This window comes from Haliotis rubra, unplaced genomic scaffold, assembly GCF_003918875.1.
Source record: "Haliotis rubra isolate DU_JTF1 unplaced genomic scaffold, ASM391887v1 Scf17, whole genome shotgun sequence".
Classification (NCBI taxonomy): Eukaryota; Metazoa; Mollusca; class Gastropoda; order Lepetellida; family Haliotidae; genus Haliotis; species Haliotis rubra.
The window spans coordinates 4,226,893-4,249,010 of record NW_025765669.1 but is presented as its reverse complement, the minus strand read 5'-3'; the positions used below and the strand labels follow the sequence as shown (position 1 = coordinate 4,249,010).

Here is a 22,118-nt window from a genome sequence, read left to right as displayed (position 1 = left end):
GGCTACACAACCTTCGACACGGAGGGCCTCAAACTCTGGAACATCATCGTTTGAGTGAGTGAGTGAAAAATATTCCCTGAGGAGCATTTTCCCCAAAAGTTATGATTTATGTGCACCATCCCAACACCAAACCCCACCCCCACCCCTTCCTCAAAATCCTGGATCCGCCCTGAAACACCTTGTAATATCACAGATTTTCAGTGATCCATCAATACAATTTTCACCACTAACTCGCCTCAATGGAATCCGGCCGATACCGGAATGTGGTTATTCTCTGGTGTTAAGGTCATATATTCTGGCCCCCTAACACTATCGATATATGCGTGTGTTTTTCTACTTTCAATAGAATAGGTCGCATTTTTACCCTCTTGCTGGTCTCAAAACACTAAACTGGCAACATTTAGCGGCTAAATTGGATAGAGTGCTCACTGGCCTACAGCTAATACCAAACACTGGTTCGTGTTGTCAGTTCCAAGTAAGGATATTCAACAGTTTGCCGTGATATAACCGGGACGATGCTGACTGCGGCGTAAAACAATAACATGATCTATCATATCAGCATTTGGGGTGATGTCTTACTTACTAAGCATACCAGCGGCCGTCATTTCTATAGTAGCGTTGATGTCGTCACCCAGGTTGACGCTGCTGGAGACGGGACTGCCTAATACCGTCAGCGTTAGGTTCACGTCTTCATCTTTGATGCTCATGTCCACCCCGACAGGACTCAAGATACTAGGAAGTTGAAGCAGACAATATGTCAGTGGGGAAGAACTCACACAAGTTACACATGTTTTACAGAATAACACTAATTGTCGTGTACACTTGTCGACCTCGTCAAAATATTACCAGGTGAGCAGATTGTGTCAATAAAAATTGCCGACCTAAGCAGATTGTTAGTCGTTAAGCTGCCTTTAAAAGCAGACAAGGGAAGCCGGCAGACAGGTGGAAGAGTGCGGACAGACAAGCAGAAGGCAAGGGACAAGGAGAAGCGGACACTGACCAGCCAATACAGCCAAATACTGCCAAAGTGTCAACCGACTTCGCCGGCCTTCCCTGTCGGACTCTGTAAACTGTGTTTAAACTGTTCGCCCTAACGGGGCGATGGGATAGCCAAGTGATTTAGGTGTTCACTCTGCTCGCTGAAGACCCGGGTTCGGTTCCCCATATGGGCACAATATGTGAAGCCCATTTCTGCTCTCCCCGCCGTGATATTCCGGGAATATTGCTGAAAGCGGCGTAAAACTAAACCTCACTCACTCACTGTTCGCCCTGTCTCACGGTTGTATTGCAGGAATATAAACACCCATTCTGTGTACGCCTTAACGCCTCATGTTGTTTGAACAGCGCTGAGGTGTTACAAGTGGTAATTCAATTTCTCAGTAACGTTCGGAGCTCAGTCCCATCTAGGATTCACACCCACACTTTTACAGAGTGAGGCAACTAATCAGTAGCACACTCTTATTCTTAAACCTGTGCTGTACCCGTCAATGTCGATGTTGCTGAGTTGGAAGGTGACTGCCGTGCTGTGGGTGTCGTCGCAGATAGCAGTCACCACCTCGTCGGACGTCAACACGATGCTGTTGCTGGCAAACAAAACGTAAAACTTCCTAGTGTTGGAGTCGGTCTGAAAAAAATAGAAAATCTTAACGCCATTCCCTGCAGAAACTGTTGACAAGCCAACTGTTCTGAAATTCAGCACAGAAACCGTTTGCAATGGTGTCAGAGCCTATCTCAAATTTGGCACAGAAGCTATTGGCTTGCGGATTAATATAGGATGTTGTATTGTAACATAACAACGTATGGTATAGATTTACGACGTCTTTAATATTTACACATTCACCTGATGAAGGGGCAAGAAGTAGCCCAGAAACGTCGTGTTGAAAATTTTAAGAAGTTGTAAATCCATACCATACGTTGTTATGTTACCTTCCAACTTCCAAATGCCCATCAAGCATCTCATCGGATGTTCTTTTGGCTTTTAGCGTGGAATGCAGTGACTTCTTCGGTAAGGTTGATAAAGCTGATACAACTGTGGTCAATCAGCAGAGGTGTATTCAATTGGTGATACGTGATGGTACATCTTGTGTGTGACTGACTGTGTCCTTCATTGGTCATGACTGTTAATATTCGAATCAGGGTCAGATAAGCACGAACCAACACTATCAACAGTACCATTGAACGTCAAGGCTACGTGGGATCTTTTATACATCATTCAGCTATCATCTTAACTGCGCAAGATGCTGTGAACATAACTCGCACCTGCGTTGTGGACTGCGACACTGTCAACAGTGCACTTGGACGTCAAAGCTATTTGGGGTCTATTATACATCATTCAGCTATCATCTTAACTGGACAAGAAGCTTTGAACGTAAGTCTCACCTGCCTTGTGGACACCGACACTTTAAACAGTGCACTTCAACGTCGAGAATATTTTTAAATCCATCAACCAGCAATACATAAACTGAAGAAGATGCTTTGAACATTACTCACACTGGCGTTGTGGACAGCGTTCCCGCACGTGCTGTGAATGTGAGTGAGGGTCAGCTCGTACGTCTGGGTCGTGCCCGATACTAAGGCCATGCGACATGCTGTAGTTTTGACCTTCCCTTCAACGAAGATTGTGCCATTAAAACTTGGGACTTGCGGCGTTATCCTGAGCGTCATCCGAGGCGTTGGTGTCGAAACGCAGATGATGCTGTCTGTAAACAGAGATTCGAACCTACATCAGTAGAGGAGCATGGTGATACAGATTTTCGAAGTGCGTCCCTTGGGCACACAGAAACCTATGACTGTGGGTTCGAATCCAAGGTTCGATCATGTTACTACGTTTCACATCAAGATACATAGGCTCGTGGTTTCACAAAGCTGCCAAGTATCCGAGGCCTGCATCACTTCGGGCTTTCCAAGGACATCAATAGGGCAGGCGGTGATATAACTACAATACTGCACAAGGCCGGATATGATTTAACTATAATAATGCACAGAGCGGGCAGTGATTTAACTACATATGTTTAATACTGCACAGAGCGCGCTGTGATTAACTGCAATATTGCACAGAGCTCGGTATGATGTAACTACAATACTGCACAGAGCTCGGAATGATGTAACTACAATACTGCACAGAGCGCGCTGTGATTAACTACAATACTGCACAGAGCTCGGTATGATGTAACTACAATATTGCACAGAGCTCGGTATGATGTAACTACAATACTGCACACAGCTCGGTATGATGTAACTACAATATTGCACAGAGCGCGGTATGATGTAAGTAAAATACTGCACACAGCTCGGTATGATGTAACTACAATACTGCACAGAGCTCGGTATGATGTAACTACAATACTGCACAGAGCGCGGTATGATTAACTACAATACTGCACAGAGCTCGGTATGATGTAACTACAATACTGCACAGAGCTCGGTATGATGTAACTACAATACTGCACAGAGCTCGGTATGATGTAACTACAATACTGCACAGAGCTCGGCATGATGTAACTACAATACTGCACAGAGCTCGGTATGATGTAACTACAATACTGCACAGAGCTCGGTATGATGTAACTACAATACTGCACAGAGCTCGGTATGATGTAACTACAATATTGCACAGAGCTCGGTATGATGTAACTACAATATTGCACAGAGCTCGGTATGATGTAACTACAATACTGCACAGAGCTCGGCATGATGTAACTACAATACTGCACAGAGCTCGGCATGATGTAACTACAATATTGCACAGAGCTCGGTATGATGTAACTACAATACTGCACAGAGCTCGGTATGATGTAACTACAATACTGCACAGAGCTCGGCATGATGTAACTACAATACTGCACAGAGCGCGGTATGATGTAACTACAATACTGCACAGAGCTCGGTATGATGTAACTACAATACTGCACAGAGCGCGGTATGATGTAACTACAATACTGCACAGAGCTCGGTATGATGTAACTACAATACTGCACAGAGCGCGGTATGATGTAACTACAATACTGCACAGAGCTCGGTATGATGTAACTACAATACTGCACAGAGCTCGGTATGATGTAACTACAATACTGCACAGAGCTCGGCATGATGTAACTACAATATTGCACAGAGCTAGGTATGATGTAACTACAATACTGCACAGAGCTCGGTATGATGTAACTACAATACTGCACAGAGCTCGGCATGATGTAACTACAATATTGCACAGAGCGCGGTATGATGTAACTACTATACTGCACAGAGCTCGGTATGATGTAACTACAATACTGCACAGAGCGCGGTATGATGTAACTACAATACTGCACAGAGCTCGGTATGATGTAACTACAATACTGCACAGAGCGCGGTATGATGTAACTACAATACTGCACAGAGCTCGGTATGATGTAACTACAATACTGCACAGAGCTCGGTATGATGTAACTACAATACTGCACAGAGCTCGGCATGATGTAACTACAATACTGCACAGAGCTCGGTATGATGTAACTACAATACTGCACAGAGCTCGGTATGATGTAACTACAATACTGCACAGAGCTCGGTATGATGTAACTACAATACTGCACAGAGCTCGGTATGATGTAACTACAATACTGCACAGAGCTCGGCATGATGTAACTACAATACTGCACAGAGCTCGGTATGATGTAACTACAATACTGCACAGAGCTCATTGCTTCCTCCCACTTATACTGAACTTACATCTCAAAGTTCCGCAATTTGTTCCAAAGTAATTATCCGTACAGTGGCACTTGTATGTTGACGAGTCTGAGCTGCACGTGGCGCCATTAAGACAAGGACCGGATGAGCACAGACTTTGTTCTTTTTCAGCTGGAAATCAATGAGTCTTATTCAAATCCAGTTGCTAAACATAATAACATAATCCTGATCTAAACCCAACTGAACACCTTTGATATTACCTTGGCCGTCAGGTGAGACCCCAAGGTCAATTTGTGCTTTGCTTGTCTATGTTCAATAACATGCTCAAAGAGCAGCCATGTGAGAAAGGTATAGTTGAAAGCTTGATGGAAGAGATTGGTCTTGATAAAGGTGGAATAGGTTCTGGAAGTGCGGAGTTCAAGGGAAGAATTGTCCCACTGAACTCATGCTTCGAAGAAGCTTCTCTGTCCATAATTAACCAGATTCACTTGTACAAGAAATAGATGCTGAGACTGTTTCGAAGAGGTCTGGGTGGAACGCAAGGCTGGAAAGGGTTTGAGAAATATTGTGGAACTGTTTCTTCAAAGCTGAAAGATCTGACCCAGACACTTGATAAAAATGTTGGAAGATCCCAATGTTGAAAACCCTTCCTCATATCAAACCGCCTCCGTGGTGTAGTGGTTAGAGCGTCCGCCCAGAGAGCGGAAGGTCGCGGGTTCGATCCCCGACCGCGTCATACCAAAAGACGTTAAAATATGGTACTTGTTGGTCCCTGCCTGGCGCTCGGCATTAATGAGTACAACAAGGACTGGTCGGCTCGGAGTCAGTATAATGTGTCTGAGTGGGGCATTTATGCTTCACTGCGGCATGGTATCTCAGTGGGCTAGCACTATAAAACCAGCTTCAGTCTGGGCTAGTTACAAGCACTTGCACATACACATACACACGCATGCACGTCGTCATATGAGCGAAATATTCTCAAGCACGACGATAAACCCAATTTCACCTCACCTCACCTTCGTCACATCATGATTTGTTGCTTCGCCAATGTCATCCTTGTTTGTTTGTTGTTTAACACCACACTCAGCTAATATTCCAGCTATATGGCGGCGGTCTGTAAATAATCGAGTCTGGACTACACAATCCAGTGATCAACAGCATAAGCATCAATCTACGCGACAGGGATACGATGACATGTGTCAACCAAGTCAGCGAGCCTGACCACCCGATCCCGTTAGTCGCCTCCTACGCCAGGCATCGGTCGAAGACCAATTCTACCCCGAATCTTCACGGGTCTTATCATCCTTGAGAGGGATCGATACTCCAAAAACCGACAGCAGAGACAGTCTTGATTCCAAGATTGGCTTTAATGTTTTTCACTGCATAGAAATTAACAGACCAATTCATTACGTCAGCGTCGGGCTGATACTTATCAGCGTCGGTTGAATGTTTTTAGATTTCTTCACAAAAAGTCAAGAAATGGGTATGGGTGGCTACAGTGTGAAGGTAGTGTCAGTCGAATTGTTTGTCAATTTACTACTATACATCTCAGTCTTTTTTCAAGGAAGCATATATTAGGAAACCCGGTTGTGCGTAATTAATCATGATGTATATACATATCCATGTAACAAGATCAACATATTCATGTGTCTACGTTAACAAATCACAATGTATGAACAAACCCATAGCATACTACTTTTTGTCTGTAAGAGTACATTTCTAGATTTGTCAGCAGCTAAACCGTGCGCGTTCTTTTCACGTTTGGTAAACATGCATAACTTTAGGTTTTTCTCCCAAGTGAAACTAAAGTTTTTGCCTAACCTAAAAATGTGAAAATACGAGTTTTCCAGTTTTGAATGTCAGTTATGTATATCTTACCTTCCACGATGCTGCAGTCGACTCCGCTGTAGAGTGCAGAGCACCGACAGATACCGTCGTCATCGTTGCAGTTGGAGCCATTGAGACACATGCTCTCGTCCCGACGACAGTTAAACTTGCCCACAGCTGTCGGCGGACAGAAAGGGAAACATGATCAATCGTGCGTACTTAGGACTTCGGTTCCAGTCAAACTATTTCTGTTCTATCTTTCGACATACTATCACAAATATGTATTTTCAGGTTCGTTAACAGAGGTGTATAAAGCGTTCTCATGTCAAGTCGACGGCCAAGATTTCATTCCATTGGTACAATAGGTGAAACCCAATATAGGTGCTCCCTGTTGTGATATTGTTGCTAAAGGCGGCCTAATCATACCTCTAGCTCATAACCTTGGTGATAGTTCTCTAAATTAACAACGTATGAAAACAATCTACCACATGCCACATGCAAACACAAACGCACACGCACACGCACACGCACACGCACACTCAGACGCGCAAGCACCTCAATGGCATATTCAACAGTTTTCTTTCAGACTTAACTTGCTTACCTGTGGCCACTAATGTAGAGAGTACACACACCAACAGCTGCGTCATTGTGTGTCTGGGTAATCTGCAACAAAAATATCCCATGCCCCTTGAAACCATCAAGTACAGGTGTGGTGCTGGCAAACCTAGAAAGAAAATCAATGCAGGCCCCAAAACACATCCCATCCCTCACCAAGCAAACCTCGTTCACCAACCCTCCACCCACCAAGCAAGCCATATTCATCAACCCTCCACCCACCAAGCAATCCTCGTATGCACCAACCCTCCAACCAACCAAGCAAGCCTTGTTCACCAACCCTCCACCCACCAAGCAATCCTCGTACACCAACCCTCCACCCACCAAGCAATCCTCGTTCACCAACCCTCCACCCACCAAGCAAGCCATCGTACACCAACCCTCCACCCACCAAGCAAGCCTCATTCACCAACCCTCCACCCACCAAGCAAACCTCGTACACCAACCCTCCACCCACCAAGCAAGCCTTGTTCACCAACCCTCCACCCACCAAGCAAGCCTCGTACACCAACCCTCCACCCACCAAGCAATCCTCGTACACCAACCAACCCTCCACCCACCAAAGCAATCCTCGTTCACCAACCCTCCACCCACCAAAGCAAGCCTCGTACACCAACCCTCCACCCACCAAGCAATCCTCGTACACCAACCCTCCACCCACCAAGCAAACCTCGTACACCAACCCTCCACCCACCAAGCAAGCCTCGTACACCAACCCTCCACCCACCAAGCAAGCCTCGTACACCAACCCTCCACCCACCAAGCAAACCTCGTACACCAACCCTCCACCCACCAAACCAGGCCTCCCTCACACCAACCCTCCACCCACCAAGCAAACCCTCGTACACCAACCCTCCACCCACCAAGCAAGCCTCGTTCACCAACCCTCCACCCACCAAGCAAACCTCGTTACACCAACCCTCCACCCACCAAGCAAGCCTCGTATTCACCAACCCTCCACCCACCAAGCAAGCCAACCTGGTACACCAACCCTCCACCCACCAAGCAAGCCTCGTACACCAACCCTCCACCCACCAAGCAAGCCTCGTACACCAACCCTCCACCCACCAAGCAAGCCTCGTACACCAACCCTCCACCCACCAAGCAATCCTCGTACACCAACCCTCCACCCACCAAGCAAGCCATATTACACCAACCTCCACCCACCAAGCAAACCTCGTTCACCAACCCTCCACCCACCAAGCAATCCTCGTACACCAACCCTCCACCCACCAAGCAAACCTCGTTCACCAACCCTCCACCCACCAAGCAAACCTCGTACACCAACCCTCCACCCACCAAGCAAGCCTCGTACACCAACCCTCCACCCACCAAGCAAGCCTCGTACACCAACCCTCCACCCACCAAGCAATCCTCGTACACCAACCCTCCACCCACCAAGCAAACCTCGTACAGTAACCCTCCACCCACCAAGCAATCCCTCGTACACCAACCCTCCACCCACCAAGCAAGCCTCGTACACCAACCTTCCACCCACCAAGCAAGCCTCGTTCACCAACCCTCCACCCACCAAGCAAGCCTTCGTACACCAACCCTCCACCCACCAAAGCAAGCCTATTCACTCAACCCTCCCTCCCACCAAGCAAGCAAGCCTCGTACACCAACCCTCCACCCACTAAGCAAGCTCTGGTACACCAACCCTCCACCCACCAAGCAAGCCTCGTTACATCCAACCCTCCACCCACCAAGCAAGCCTCGTACACCAACCCTCCACCCACCAAGCAAGCCTCGTACACCAACCCTCCACCCAAGTTTCTTTTTTCAACAAGCCTGGTTCACCAACCCTCCACCCACCAAGCAAGCCTCGTACACCAACCCTCCACCCACCAAGCAAGCCTGGTACACCAACCTCCACCCACCAAACAAGCCTGGTACACCAACCCTCCACCCACCAAGCAAGCCTCGTACACCAACCCTCCACCCACCAAGCAAGCCTCTGTACACCAACCCTCCACCCACCAAGCAAGCCTGGTTCACCAACCCCCACCCACCAAGCAAGCCTTTGTTCACCAACTCCTCCACCCACCAAGCAAGCCTTGGTACACCAACCCTCCACCCACCAAGCAAGCCATATTACACCAACCTCCACCCACCAAGCAAGCCTCGTACACCAACCCTCCACCCACCAAGCAAGCCTTTCACCCAACCCTACACCAACCCTCCACCCACCAAGCAATCCTCGTACACCAACCCCTCCACCCACCAAGCAAGCCTGGTACACCAACCCTCCACCCACCAAGCAAGCTCCCTGTACACCAACCCTCCACCCACCAAGCAAACCTCGTACACCAACCCTCCATCCACCAAGCAAACCTCTGTACACCAACCCTCCACCCACCAAGCAAACCTCGTACACCAACCCTCCACCCACCAAGCAAGCCTCGTTCACCAACCCTCCACCCACCAAGCAAACCTCTGTACACCAACCCTCCACCCACCAAGCAAACCTTGTACACCAACCCTCCACCCCACCAAGCAAACCTCGTACACCAACCCTCCACCCACCAAGCAAACCTGTACACCAACCCTCCACCCACCAAGCAAACCCCTGTACACCAACCCTCCACCCACCAAGCAAGCCTCGTACACCAACCCTCCACCCACCAAGCAAGCCTTGTTCACCAACCCTCCACCCACTAAGCAGCAAGCCATCTGGTACACCAAGCCTTCCACCCACCAAGCAAGCCCCTGTTCACCAACCCTCCACCCACCAAGCAATCCTCGTACACCAACCCTCCACCCACCAAGCAAGCCTCGTACACCAACCCTCCACCCACCAAGCAAGCCTTGTTCACCAACCCTCCACCCACCAAGCAAGCCTGGTACACCAACCCTCCACCCACCAAGCAAGCCTCGTTCACCAACCCTCCAACCAACCAAGCAATCCTCGTACACCAACCCTCCACCCACCAAGCAAACCTCGTTCACACCAACCCTCCACCCACCAAGCAAGCTATCGTACACCAACCCTCCACCCACCAAGCAAGCTCCTCGTACACCAACCCTCCACCCACTGGGCAAACCTCCTGTTCAGTAACCCTCCACCCACCAAGCAAACTCTGTACACCAACCCTCCACCCACTAAGCAAGCTCTCTGTACACCAACCCTCCACCCACCAAGCAAGCCCTCGTTCAGTAACCCTCCACCCACCAAGCAATCCCTCATATACACCAACCTCCACCCACCAAGCAAACCTCGTGTTCACCAACCTCCACCCACCAAGCAATCCTCATTACACCAGCCCTCCACCCACCAAGCAAGCCTCGTATACACCAACCCTCCACCCACCAAGCAAGCCACCCTCATTCACTCAACCCTCCACCCACCAAGCAAGCCATATTCACCAACCCTCCACCCACCAAGCAAGCTATATTCACCAACCCTCCACCCACCAAGCAAGCCTCATTACACCAACCCTCCACCCACTAAGCAAGCCTGGTACACCAACCCTCCACCCACCAAGCAAGCCTCGTTACATCAACCCTCCACCCACCCAAAGCAAGCCATATGGTACACCAACCTCCACCCACCAAACACCTTATTCACCAACCCTCCACCCACCAAGCAAGCCTGGTTCACCAACCCTCCACCCACCAAGCAAGCAAGCCTCGTACACCAACCCTCCACCCACCAAGCAAGCCTGGTACACCAACCCTCCACCCACCAAGCAAGCCTCGTACACCAACCCTCCACCCACCAAGCAAGCCTGGTACACCAACCCTCCACCCACCAAGCAAGCCTCTCGTACACCAACCCTCCACCCACCAAGCAAGCCTGGTACACCAACCCTCCACCCACCAAGCAAGCTCTCGTACACCAACCCTCCACCCACCAAGCAAGCCTGGTACACCAACCCTCCACCCACCACCCACCCCTCCACCCAGCAAGCCTCGTTCACCAACCCTCCACCCACCAAGCAAGCCTCGTACACCAACCCTCCACCCACCAAGCAAGCCTCGTTCACCCACCCACTAAGCAAGCCTCCTGTTCACCAACCCTCCACCCACCAAGCAAGCCTCGTTCACCAACCCTCCACCCACCAAGCAAGCCTCGTACACCAACCCTCCACCCACCAAGCAAGCCTCGTTCACCAACCCTCCACCCACCAAGCAAGCCTCGGTACACCAACCCTCCACCCACCAAGCAAGCCATATTCACCAACCCTCCACCCACCAAGCAAGCCATATTCACCAACCCTCCACCCACCAAGCAAGCCTCGTACACCAACCCTCCACCCACCAAGCAAACATCGTGCACCAACCCTCCACCCACCAAGCAAACCTCGTACACCAACCCTCCACCCACCAAGCAAGCCTCGTGCACCAACCCTCCACCCACCAAGCAAGCCATATTCACCAACCCTCCACCCACCAAGCAAACCTCGTACACCAACCCTCCACCCACCAAGCAAACCTCATTCACCAATCCTCAACCAACCAAGCAAATCTCGTACACCAACCATCAACCAAACAAGCAAACCTCATTCACCAACCCCTACCCACCAAGCAAACCTCGTACAGCAATTTACCTTCCACAAAAAATGCTTCTAGTAATTACAAAATAAGCCTCGTTCAGCGCGCGTCCATGTTCAAAACAACACCGGCAGTAGCAGCATGCATGATTTGTTGCATGTGCCCACTGCGGATTCTGCCCAGAGACTGACAACACTAATAAAACCCGCCGATCCAGTTGCAGAGGACTTCCTTGATCCAAACCATCATGAAATATTAACGACAAGACAAGTAACGATTTGTCTCAGCGATTGCATCCTGGTTGTTCGGTTCTAGTCACTTCATTGTTAACTGGGTGGATGAGATATTTATCAGAACAATCAATAAAGCGCACAAGATCGATGGCACCCCCCTGTGTAATGTTAGAGTCTGTAAACTACCTGTTCTTTTTAATAGAATTTTACGATGGTTTTCATCACTTCTAATTATACATTTAATAATCCAACCCATTGGCATTTATGTGTGAAACAGTAATACTATATTACTGGAAAAATAATCAAATTGTCAAATGGCCGGTGGGTATGAAGTTTCCGAAGGTTTAAGCTTGGTGGAGCAGCTTCTATTAATCCCATTATCCGAGTCCCTACAGCGATATGCATCGAATGTTAGTCAAAATATTTTTTATCTACACCTTTAAAAGTCCCTACATGCCATAAACTGGGCTTAATTTTATGATTCATAAGTCTTTTTCTGTTAAAATTGTGAATCTAACGTACAAAGAAATTATTCAACGGTCAAGTGGAACATCGATGTCTTAAGGCATATTTTGAAAAGGGAGAAATTCGCTCTTCCCATGAACTTGTGCTTTTAATAAAGAGTCAGTGAACTTACCCCAGCTGTGGTGTCACTCCAGTAAAGGTTTCCCCTGCATGTTTATATCTTTAACACAATCTCCAAAGAACTCATTGCAACGATGTTGTGGTTCACTTAATCCCGCGCAGTTGCCAGTGTTGTTACTGCCGGTCGACTTGCAGAGTCATCACTGTCGACAGCCAGTAGTACACTACCCCTGCTACCGCTTACTCTACTTAACCATCCCTGCGGTATACAAATCGATATTTGTAATACGACCAGATCGATGCATTAGCGATGGGTGATGCTGATTTTGCAATTAACGTATCAGCTCTATGTATCTTTCTACCTACCTCGCTGTTTATGGGTCATGCTGATTTTCCAGATAAATAACGGTATTAAAGGTGGAGTTTTATAGTGAGAAGTGTTGATTTAGACGACAGCATTTACGCTGTGTATCATTCCGATCAAAAGAGTACATGTTATATATAGATCATCTAGCAAGTATAGTTATTTTAGGGTAGGAGGCGCCATAAATGGGTTTCACCCATATGGGGATACGAACCCGGTCTTGGTCCTTACGAGCCAATCACGTTATCCCTTGACTATGGTAATACGCCGTCACCCCGTTTATCAATATTCCAACAATATCATGACTGGAAACACTACATATGGGTATCACTAATTATACCTATGTGGGAATCGAACCCGAATTTTCGGCGAGACGAACCGAGGCTATTACCAATAGGCCACCACACCACCCAGTGATGTTCCAGAGGTGACAATAGCTTGAGATGACACCTATATTTATATATCGGTCAGTTACCTCTAATACAAAAGTATCCAAATTAATAAAACCGGAAGAACTTCAGGTATGCAGACCATTTTGATGTCCTTGTTGTCATGAGGTCCAGATCAGATGACATAATTATTATTTGCAATTACAGCTGGTAAGCTTTACATCGCGCACCCAATACACTAGTTAATTCTGTTTACCAACGGAAACAAAAACATGAAATCTCATCCTCGTCACCCTTTGGAACCAAATTAATATATGAAAACGAGTAGATGAAAATTCGATAAAACATCGTCGCCATATTTCATATAAAAAGCACTCGTATGAATTTCGTGTATGGTAACTTCACAGCATTGGTATGCATTATTGGTGGAAAACCTGTCAATTGGAAAATATAGCCTTATGGAATAAACGTTGGACGGGATAATACTGTTAAGCCTAAACGAATTACGAATCCTGCCTGATACAGAAAGTGGAATCTCTCATTCGACGGCAGTGACTTCCGGTGTTTCCGGAAGTATGGGAGCTCCAGCACTTCATCACGCCGCATGCTAAGGTGGCTGCATGTGTCAGATTGGTTGATTTCCAATACTGACTTTAGCCAATCTGTGACTTACAAACCCATGAGCGCGTGACCTTCATACATACGTGTCCTTTAAAAAAATTGTTTTGTTTTTGATAAATATATTTATATTTCATCATAAAATTGAAATTACATTATACTTGCAATACATGTTCTTTTTATTCTAAGAAGATCAATCACGCTACTCTAAGGGTTTGAAAGACATGTGTTTACAAGAACTACACAATCTATCCGGGTTGTATTTATTCCGATATTAAAAATAATATACCCTTCAAAAATGGTATGATCAAATAACAACGTGCAACAAGAATATCTGTATTATGCTACAAAATGTGATGTTTCCGGATATTGGTACGTCACTTTAAATCCTAATTGTAAACCAAAAGTCACCGTGTTCTTTAATCTGATTAGTTGAAAAACCGGAAACTGCAAGACTATTCACTTAGGAGATAAACCTACTGTGTGGGAAAATCAGAGGTATATAACGAAATTATAATAGCTTAAATTTCATTTAAAACCGAACGCGTAGCGTGAGGTTTTAAATGAACAATTTAGAACTATTATAATTTCGTTATATACCTCTGATTTTCCAACACAGTAGGTTTATCTCCATTCTACCATGACAATTTTATGAACAATTTCAGGTGGAGCTCTTTCTTTGGTTACGAGTCAATACGTGAAGCGGCCTCGCATTCCAATCTCAAGTGGTATCGCCCGAAACGGGGTGTTTGGTGGCAAACCGTCAATGACTAACAAACTCCAGATTCAGTAATAACAAATCACGTTTTGTTTTTTTAATGCATCAATCACCAATCATTAACTGATAAGTTGGAAAACATATATCAAATAAGTTTAAAAGCTTGGTTCACATTTGAAAATTCCACCGTAGACCCTTTCCCCACCAGAATAGTGGCAGCAACCTCATGGCCTTGACCTATTCTCGAAGTCATCTTTTACATTTGGAATGATGCGACAGGAGAGCCACTGACAGTTTGCGCAAGGTTAACCTGATTGTATGACTGAGATAGTCTTTGATATCTAATTACTGGTACTGGTACAAAATTTAAGAGTAGGGGCGCTTTTGCTGTAACGAGAAGTCCGTGTTGTACCGAATTTAGATACTGTTGAATTTTGCGCCCTGTCAACTTGACGATTTCACGCACCTCTACGTCTGCGTGCGACAGCTGTGGTGACTCTTACACACTCATGTGTGTACTTTGTGCTCAAATTCGATTCTACGGATATTATTTTCTACATTTTGGAAAGTGTTTTGTGACCTAGTGGCTTCAAAGTGTAGTGAATTCAAATTGAATCGGATTCGCTGGCATGTTCGCGAGTCTGTTGACAAAGAGCCAGATTTGTGGTGATATTTCCGAAAGGATGGATCAGGACACGAGGATGTACCTCTGGCATAAACACGGTAAGGTAATTAATTATACTTTAATAGACTACTTTAGATCAAGCAGTGTAATGGATAAGAGGGATCATGACTAAGCTAAATAACTTTTTCAACGATATTATACATTTAGAAAAAAAATATGTTGGGCTAAACAGAACGGTTTGCAGATTCTGTAGATCTAATTGTGTTTTACTACCGCTAAATTTGAAACAGTACAAATTTCAAAATATCATTTTGTTTGAATTGATAACCCAACTGTTTATTTATGTGGACGGAAGGCATTAAAATTTCTTCGGCGTTCGATGTTAATGCATCCTCCGTTACCGGATCAAGATCAGTGGTGATATCGTTGACGAAAGCTGATAATAAATTTAACACGGAAATTTTGTAGCAGTCTATTGCTGGATCTATTCTGACATAACATAGAATCAACGTAAACATATTTGTTTTTGCTGAATTTGTATTCGGAAAGCAGACGATGTTTTGATCTTGTTCGACTGAATATTTGTTTCCATGCTTTCGAAGTACTTTTGTATGTATAAACACCTATTGCTGTGATTTACGCAAGTAGTGAGTCGAGCCCGTCATCGCTAAATCCATCTTTAAAGACATATGTGTAATTTCCGACAGTAAAATCGCCGTAATTTATCGATGCATCGGTAGGTTGTTTGGTGTCCGCCATGTTAGTGGGCAGACAAAAATAGTGCATTACCGTAAACCATGTATGATTGCGCACGGAAAACAGAGACCTGTATAACGTGATTATATACCTCTGAATGACTTTAATTAACCAATCACAATCCAGTGTTTACTGAAGTCATGGTAGAATGCGTATTGACACGTACAAATATCGCCTACACCATTGTATTGTTGCGTCAACAGTGGTGACGTCATTCATATTGTGACGAAAAGTCGGAATGACGTCACAAATGAGCAGTCCCAGATGCTACCATGGGAACCAGCTGAAACGGCCAGCTGATGACACTTCACTGCTGTACCCGTACTCGATGTCAATGAGAGCAGACAGTAAAACCCATGTGGGCCTTTTGGTTTACTTTTGTCTTTACAATGTCGATAAACATCACGTGTTGGCCGGGTGTTATTGAGTATTTGAAGCACGGGAATAGTTCATTTGAAACCTCAGGCTAACGCCGTCGGTTACAAATGAATATATCTCCTAGATGATATGTTTCTATTTACAGTAAACATTCACATGAAGCTCACTCCGTTATCCATGAAATAATGCTAAAGAACTGACAATGTATCATGAGCCGTATTCAATGTCACAGTGTCCATGTGTTGGGGTTCCTCTCTATGCTAATTTTGTTTCAAAATATATTTTTATGTCCTACCGTCCGTCGAGTGCTCACTGTTTCGCTCCGGAATTGGGCAGAAAATATTTTGAAAATCATGACTCGATGTCAATGAGAGCAGACAGTAAAACCCATGTGGGCCTTTTGGTTTACTTTTGTCTTTACAATGTCGATAAACATCACGTGTTGGCCGGGTGTTATTGAGTATTTGAAGCACGGGAATAGTTCATTTGAAACCTCAGGCTAACGCCGTCGGTTACAAATGAATATATCTCCTAGATGATATGTTTCTATTTACAGTAAACATTCACATGAAGCTCACTCCGTTATCCATGAAATAATGCTAAAGAACTGACAATGTATCATGAGCCGTATTCAATGTCACAGTGTCCATGTGTTGGGGTTCCTCTCTATGCTAATTTTGTTTCAAAATATATTTTTATGTCCTACCGTCCGTCGAGTGCTCACTGTTTCGCTCGGAATTGGGCAGAAAATATTTTGAAAATCAACGTTTCTCACTAAGTGAAACTCGACTTATAATACCTGATCAACATATCATCTGGAAAATCTGGCAGAAACAGCGAGGTGGGTAGAAAATATATCTGCCTGAGAAGCATTTTTGTATGTCGTCTATGCATGTTGTACTTGTTTACCTGACCATAAATTTATTCCCTTCAGTTCACCAGTGATTGGGTACGTGTGCAGTCAAAAGGAATAGCGAAGGCCTTTGCAATAATTAACAATGCGACTTTGGTCCCAAGGGGTCAGTCAAACAGTACATCTTTGTGGCTGTGAAGTTGAGAGGGGCATCTACATACAAAACGCCTTTGGGGAGTCAGAGCAGAAGTACCCAGTGTTTGTCGTATGAAACACTGTTGAAGATCACATGTCTATAGGGTGTTATACCTGTTCGGCGGGACATGTTAGCCTCTTTGCAAACACCCCTGTGTCAACAATGGAACGTTGCTCCCACGGGGTCAGTCGAACAGAGCATCATTGTGGCTGTGACGCTGGAGGTGCATCTACACACACAAAGCATTTCGGGAGTCCAAGCAGAAGTACCCAGTGTTTGCAGTATGTTGAAGATCACATGGTTATAACATGGTATACCAGCACGCCAGGACATGTCTACTTTTTCGCAAACACCCGGTGTCAGAATCTGACCTTAGTGATCGAATCATATAGGTATTCCCTGAGATTTTGCCTTAATGCTTAAATGGGTACATTTCGTAAGAAAATTGAAACTGGTTGTTCTTCAGCGTTGGTGTTCTATATTTGACTGTGTGGGGGTGTGGGTTTGGTTAAGGGTGGGTTTGTGTTAGGAGGTGGGAATGTGGATGTGGGAAAGGATATGGTAGGTTATGTAGTGTCCGTGGGGTGTGTTGGATGTGCAATATGATCGGGGCTGGTTGTGTATGCGTGGGTGGGGTCGGGCTGGTTTGGGATGTGGATTTGGATGCAGTGTGGGTGTGGGTTTTAATTTTGTTTAGTTTTGAGGTAAAGCACGGGTATCATTTAAAGACCAACACACGTGTTCTTGCAAATCGCACTCTTAGGAAGAATTGTATGGATCACCCAAAACTGAATCACCAAATGTGTACAAAGAATTCTCAAGACTATTGCTTATCTGAAAACGGGCACCTGTACCAGGACGTTTGGAAACATGTACTTCATTCCATGTTATCTCAAACTTTGTATGGCTGGTAGATAAGAGAGACGTGGTTACATAAATAGGACCTGCATGGAATTGAAGTTAACCTAAGTTTTTTTCTTTCCTTCTACGTAGCATTATCTTTATGTTCCCAGCAGACGTAATTCAGAATATATTTTAAAATATTTTTGTATGTACATTAATGAGCACAGTGACTGGACATTATATTCATCAAATGAACTAGTGGAAAAGTTGCGGTCTGTCCTGATTTCTTCTGAATAGCTACCAGCATCCGGAAGCGGGCATGTCCGCCTCATCACACGTCTCAAAAGTGAAATCCAAGTATGTATTGTCCCTAACCATTTCATTTAAAGAGCTATGGGGCAATAGACCCATGAAGATCTGGGTTAGAATTTGTCTTCAATATACCCATGATTGTCGTATAATCGACGGTATCGGGTGGTCAGCTTTCCGACTTGGTTGTCACATGTCATCGCATCTTAATTGCGTAGATCGATGCTCATGTTGTTGATCACTGGATTGTCTGATCTAGACTCGATTATTTACAGACCGCTGGCGTATAGCTGGAGGTATTGCTAAGTGCAGCGTTAAACAACAAACAAACAAGCATTAATGTTGTTACTTTAATCTTTTTCTATTGTGTACTGTAATTTTAGTTCGTGTCAAAGATTATCTGTGATAAGGCTGCGCTTCCAGGCCATCGGCACAAAAGCCTTACTAAGAAACATTTCATTCTATAGGAACCTTCCCATCCCATTTATTGTTTATATATTGGGTACCAAAAGTTCCGGAACATTGATGCTGATATTTCCCTTCGTTCACTCAAGAGGTAATTCCCTCAAGACACACTGTCACATACAAGACATTGGATACTGAACTCGGCATGGAGATATACTCACATTTTGAAATGGAATATGTACTCTCTCAACAGATGTCATTTACATAATATTGGCATACTGCTCGTCAAAGAAAAAAAGCATGGGTGTCTCTCTACTAACTTTAAGTACTTGATACATGAACTAAATAATTAATTCCCAGATTCTAACGGTATGTATTGAGGCGTGCAAACCGCAAATCCGTTTGCAGAACGACCAAGGAATATATCTGCGAGGCCCTTGGCACGATGCACGTAGTACACTTTGTGAAACGTTGCCACAGGGGAGAACAGGCAGAGTGGAACAGCGTCCTCGTACCGTTAGGAAGCAGATTTTTTTCTGTGGTGTCTTTGTTTATTGTTCAACGCCACAATCAACAATATTCCAGCTACATGGCGGCGGTCTGTAAATAATCGAGGCTGGACCAGGCAATCCAGCGATCAACTTCACAAGCTTCACAAGAGATACGATGACATGTGTCAACAAAGTCAGCGAGCCTGACCACCCGATCCCGTTAGTCGCCTCTTACAAGCATGGCTTGCTGAAGACCATATCTAACCCGGACCTTCACGGGTAGCAGGTGAGAACGTCGGTGAGAACGTTCCTGGGGTGGGACTGTCTCGGAATGATCAGGTCCTGGGACGAGGGGGGTCTCCGGGTAGTATGGTCTTCGTTTAGCATGGTCTGGAAGAAGAATTTGCTGCTGCAAGAAACACAGTGTCAGTTCTTGATCTAGTGCAGGAAGAAGGGAATCAAACCTCAGTATTTGCTACTACCACCAACATCTCCACCAGTCACTGTAATTGTTGACTTTTCTTGATCCAGGAAGTAGAAGGACAGATGTTCGCAAAGGAAAAACACATGGCCATTCTGTACAATAGACCGTATTAAAGTGTTTAAAATTACATTACTACACCATAGATTTTTATTCAGACAAAAAGTAATTGAGAGCCTGAATATTTGTTCTATGAAGTAATTGAGCTCCTAAGAGCGGTTCCAGGTTGTTTTCAGAACACAGGAACACATCCGATTGATGGTCACGAGAAGGAAAACTGAACAGCAAGGTGTTGAATTTCACAAATATGTCAGATACTTCGTAAACTGTATCAACAAGATACTGAATATTACGAACTTCGCGACATAGACATACCTCTTCAAAATAATGGATGTTGGCAAATTACTGAAGAAACGGTATTGCTGACTTTCATGCCCAACAATATTTCTGCCGGAACCCACATTGTATGTTTGAGGGAACAGTTTCCGGTAATTGAAACGTCGGTTCATGTGCGTGTGTGTGTATACCGACGTCAAAAAGAAAGTACACCTATATTTTCAGTGACAATACGTGTATGCCTATTTGACCTAAAACAATGTAATTGCCAGAAGATATTCGCTGTAGTAATGTTGCGTTCAGTGAGAACCAGCCTTGTGTTCAATTCTTCAAGATTCCCAGATGCCCAGACCCTGATACCACCGTTTTTGCTGAACTTCCCCGACACAGTCAGCCTTGACACCTGATGTATACTCAGCCAAACTACAAACGTTATACCCACATTACTAGTAATAACCTTAAGTGGTATAATTCTGTTTAGTATCTTGTGCCATACAAACGGGAACGGCATGTAGGCTATTTGAACGTGGTTTTGGCTTCCAACCTGAAAAAACTGTCATCAAATATACAATCAGGTGTTGCGAGTCACGTGATCACCTTAGCGATTGCGCGTTCATTGGAATGCTAACAAGAAACGCATCAAAATTAGAAGTTTTATAAAAATGTTACTTTGACGCACCTTACGAATGAGCAACGTGAGCGTTGGAGAATCCGTTGCAGCAGTTGCACAAGCCCAGGGCCCACTTGCACAAAGGGATCTTAGCGCTAAGATCGTCTTACATTAAGCCTATGTTAGAGTATGTGGGTTACGATCAGCGTAGCTCTAAGCTAGCTTAGTGCAAGTTGGCCCTCACAAAGCGATCGTAGGGCTAAGATGATCGTAACTCCCATACTTGAACATGCACTTACGACAGTCGTAGCGCTACGATCGCTTTGTGAAACCGGACCTGCTCTGTAGTCATCAGACAGTGCATAATCCAGGGACAAATGAAGTTCATTTTATCTCTGAATGTAAATTTTATGATGACCTCCGTAATGACCCTAATCTTTACCTTTACAATGCACAGGGGCCTACAGATCTTTTACGTCATTTCCGCAACTGTTTTGTGACTGCAACCTCCACTCGCAGACAGTTGTTCAGAAGTTGAAGGCTAATACAGACATCAGAAATCGAGGGCGCACTGCAAGTACCATACAGAGAACAACCATACGAAGAACCTATCCTGACGCAATTTCATCATGTTAAACGTTTAAGATAGGTTCGTAAGTATTGGAGGAGCGTTTTGTGCCAGGGGTCTCAATTCGTTCCGGGGAAATCTTACTGTCATGCAGTATCAGGATCATGTTTTGACCCCAGTCCTTGATCCTGGACTGGCATTTCAACATGAAAACGCTACGCCCCATATTGAACTTCTGAAGAGCGTACTGCTTACTTAACGCCGGGGAGTTGACGTCATGGACAGGCGTTCCCTTTCCACGAACACGATCGAACATTCGGGATTAACTGGGAAGTGCGCCACAGACGAACCAACCCCACACCTTGCAAGAGTTTTAGCAGGCGCTTGTTGACCAATGGAGGTCAGAGTGTTCCGACAGGTTCTCCTGCTCATGAGAAGATGTTGAGTTGCCGTCACGGCTTTCTTAGGAGGTCGTTATTGCCTTCTTCTATTTCATAAGTGTGAAGTTCGCGTTGGAGATCATAGAACGTCTTGCATTTCTTTTCCAATAAAACGATGCGGTAATCACTTTTCATCACTTTTTCATCACTTTTAATAATTATGTTGTGACCTAAACGACAGCTGTAAAATTCACATCTATTTTCATAATTTAACTCACACACTAATTTCATTGTGAGATTAAATTTCGCTAGTCTCAAGTTTTTAATCTGGTTGAGTATGTAAAATTATATGGCTTGTTACATATCCAACACAAGACTC

The 22,118-nt window shown here is 45.1% G+C and overlaps 1 protein-coding gene across 1 annotated transcript; it reads right to left on the bottom strand.

Moving 5' to 3' along the window:
* Positions 1-6: 6 nt before the first annotated feature.
* On the bottom strand, positions 7-12,616 carry LOC124272437 (EGF-like domain-containing protein 1; the record flags this gene model as incomplete). The annotated part of the gene is made up of 8 exons (XM_046707601.1): positions 12,472-12,616; positions 7,094-7,155; positions 6,544-6,669; positions 4,708-4,836; positions 2,491-2,699; positions 1,482-1,624; positions 584-732; positions 7-35 (listed from the first exon to the last, which is right to left on the bottom strand). Coding segments are annotated over exons 2-8 (831 nt in total), but the record flags the coding sequence as incomplete, so codon positions are not given.
* Between the last annotated feature and the right edge of the window lie 9,502 nt (positions 12,617-22,118).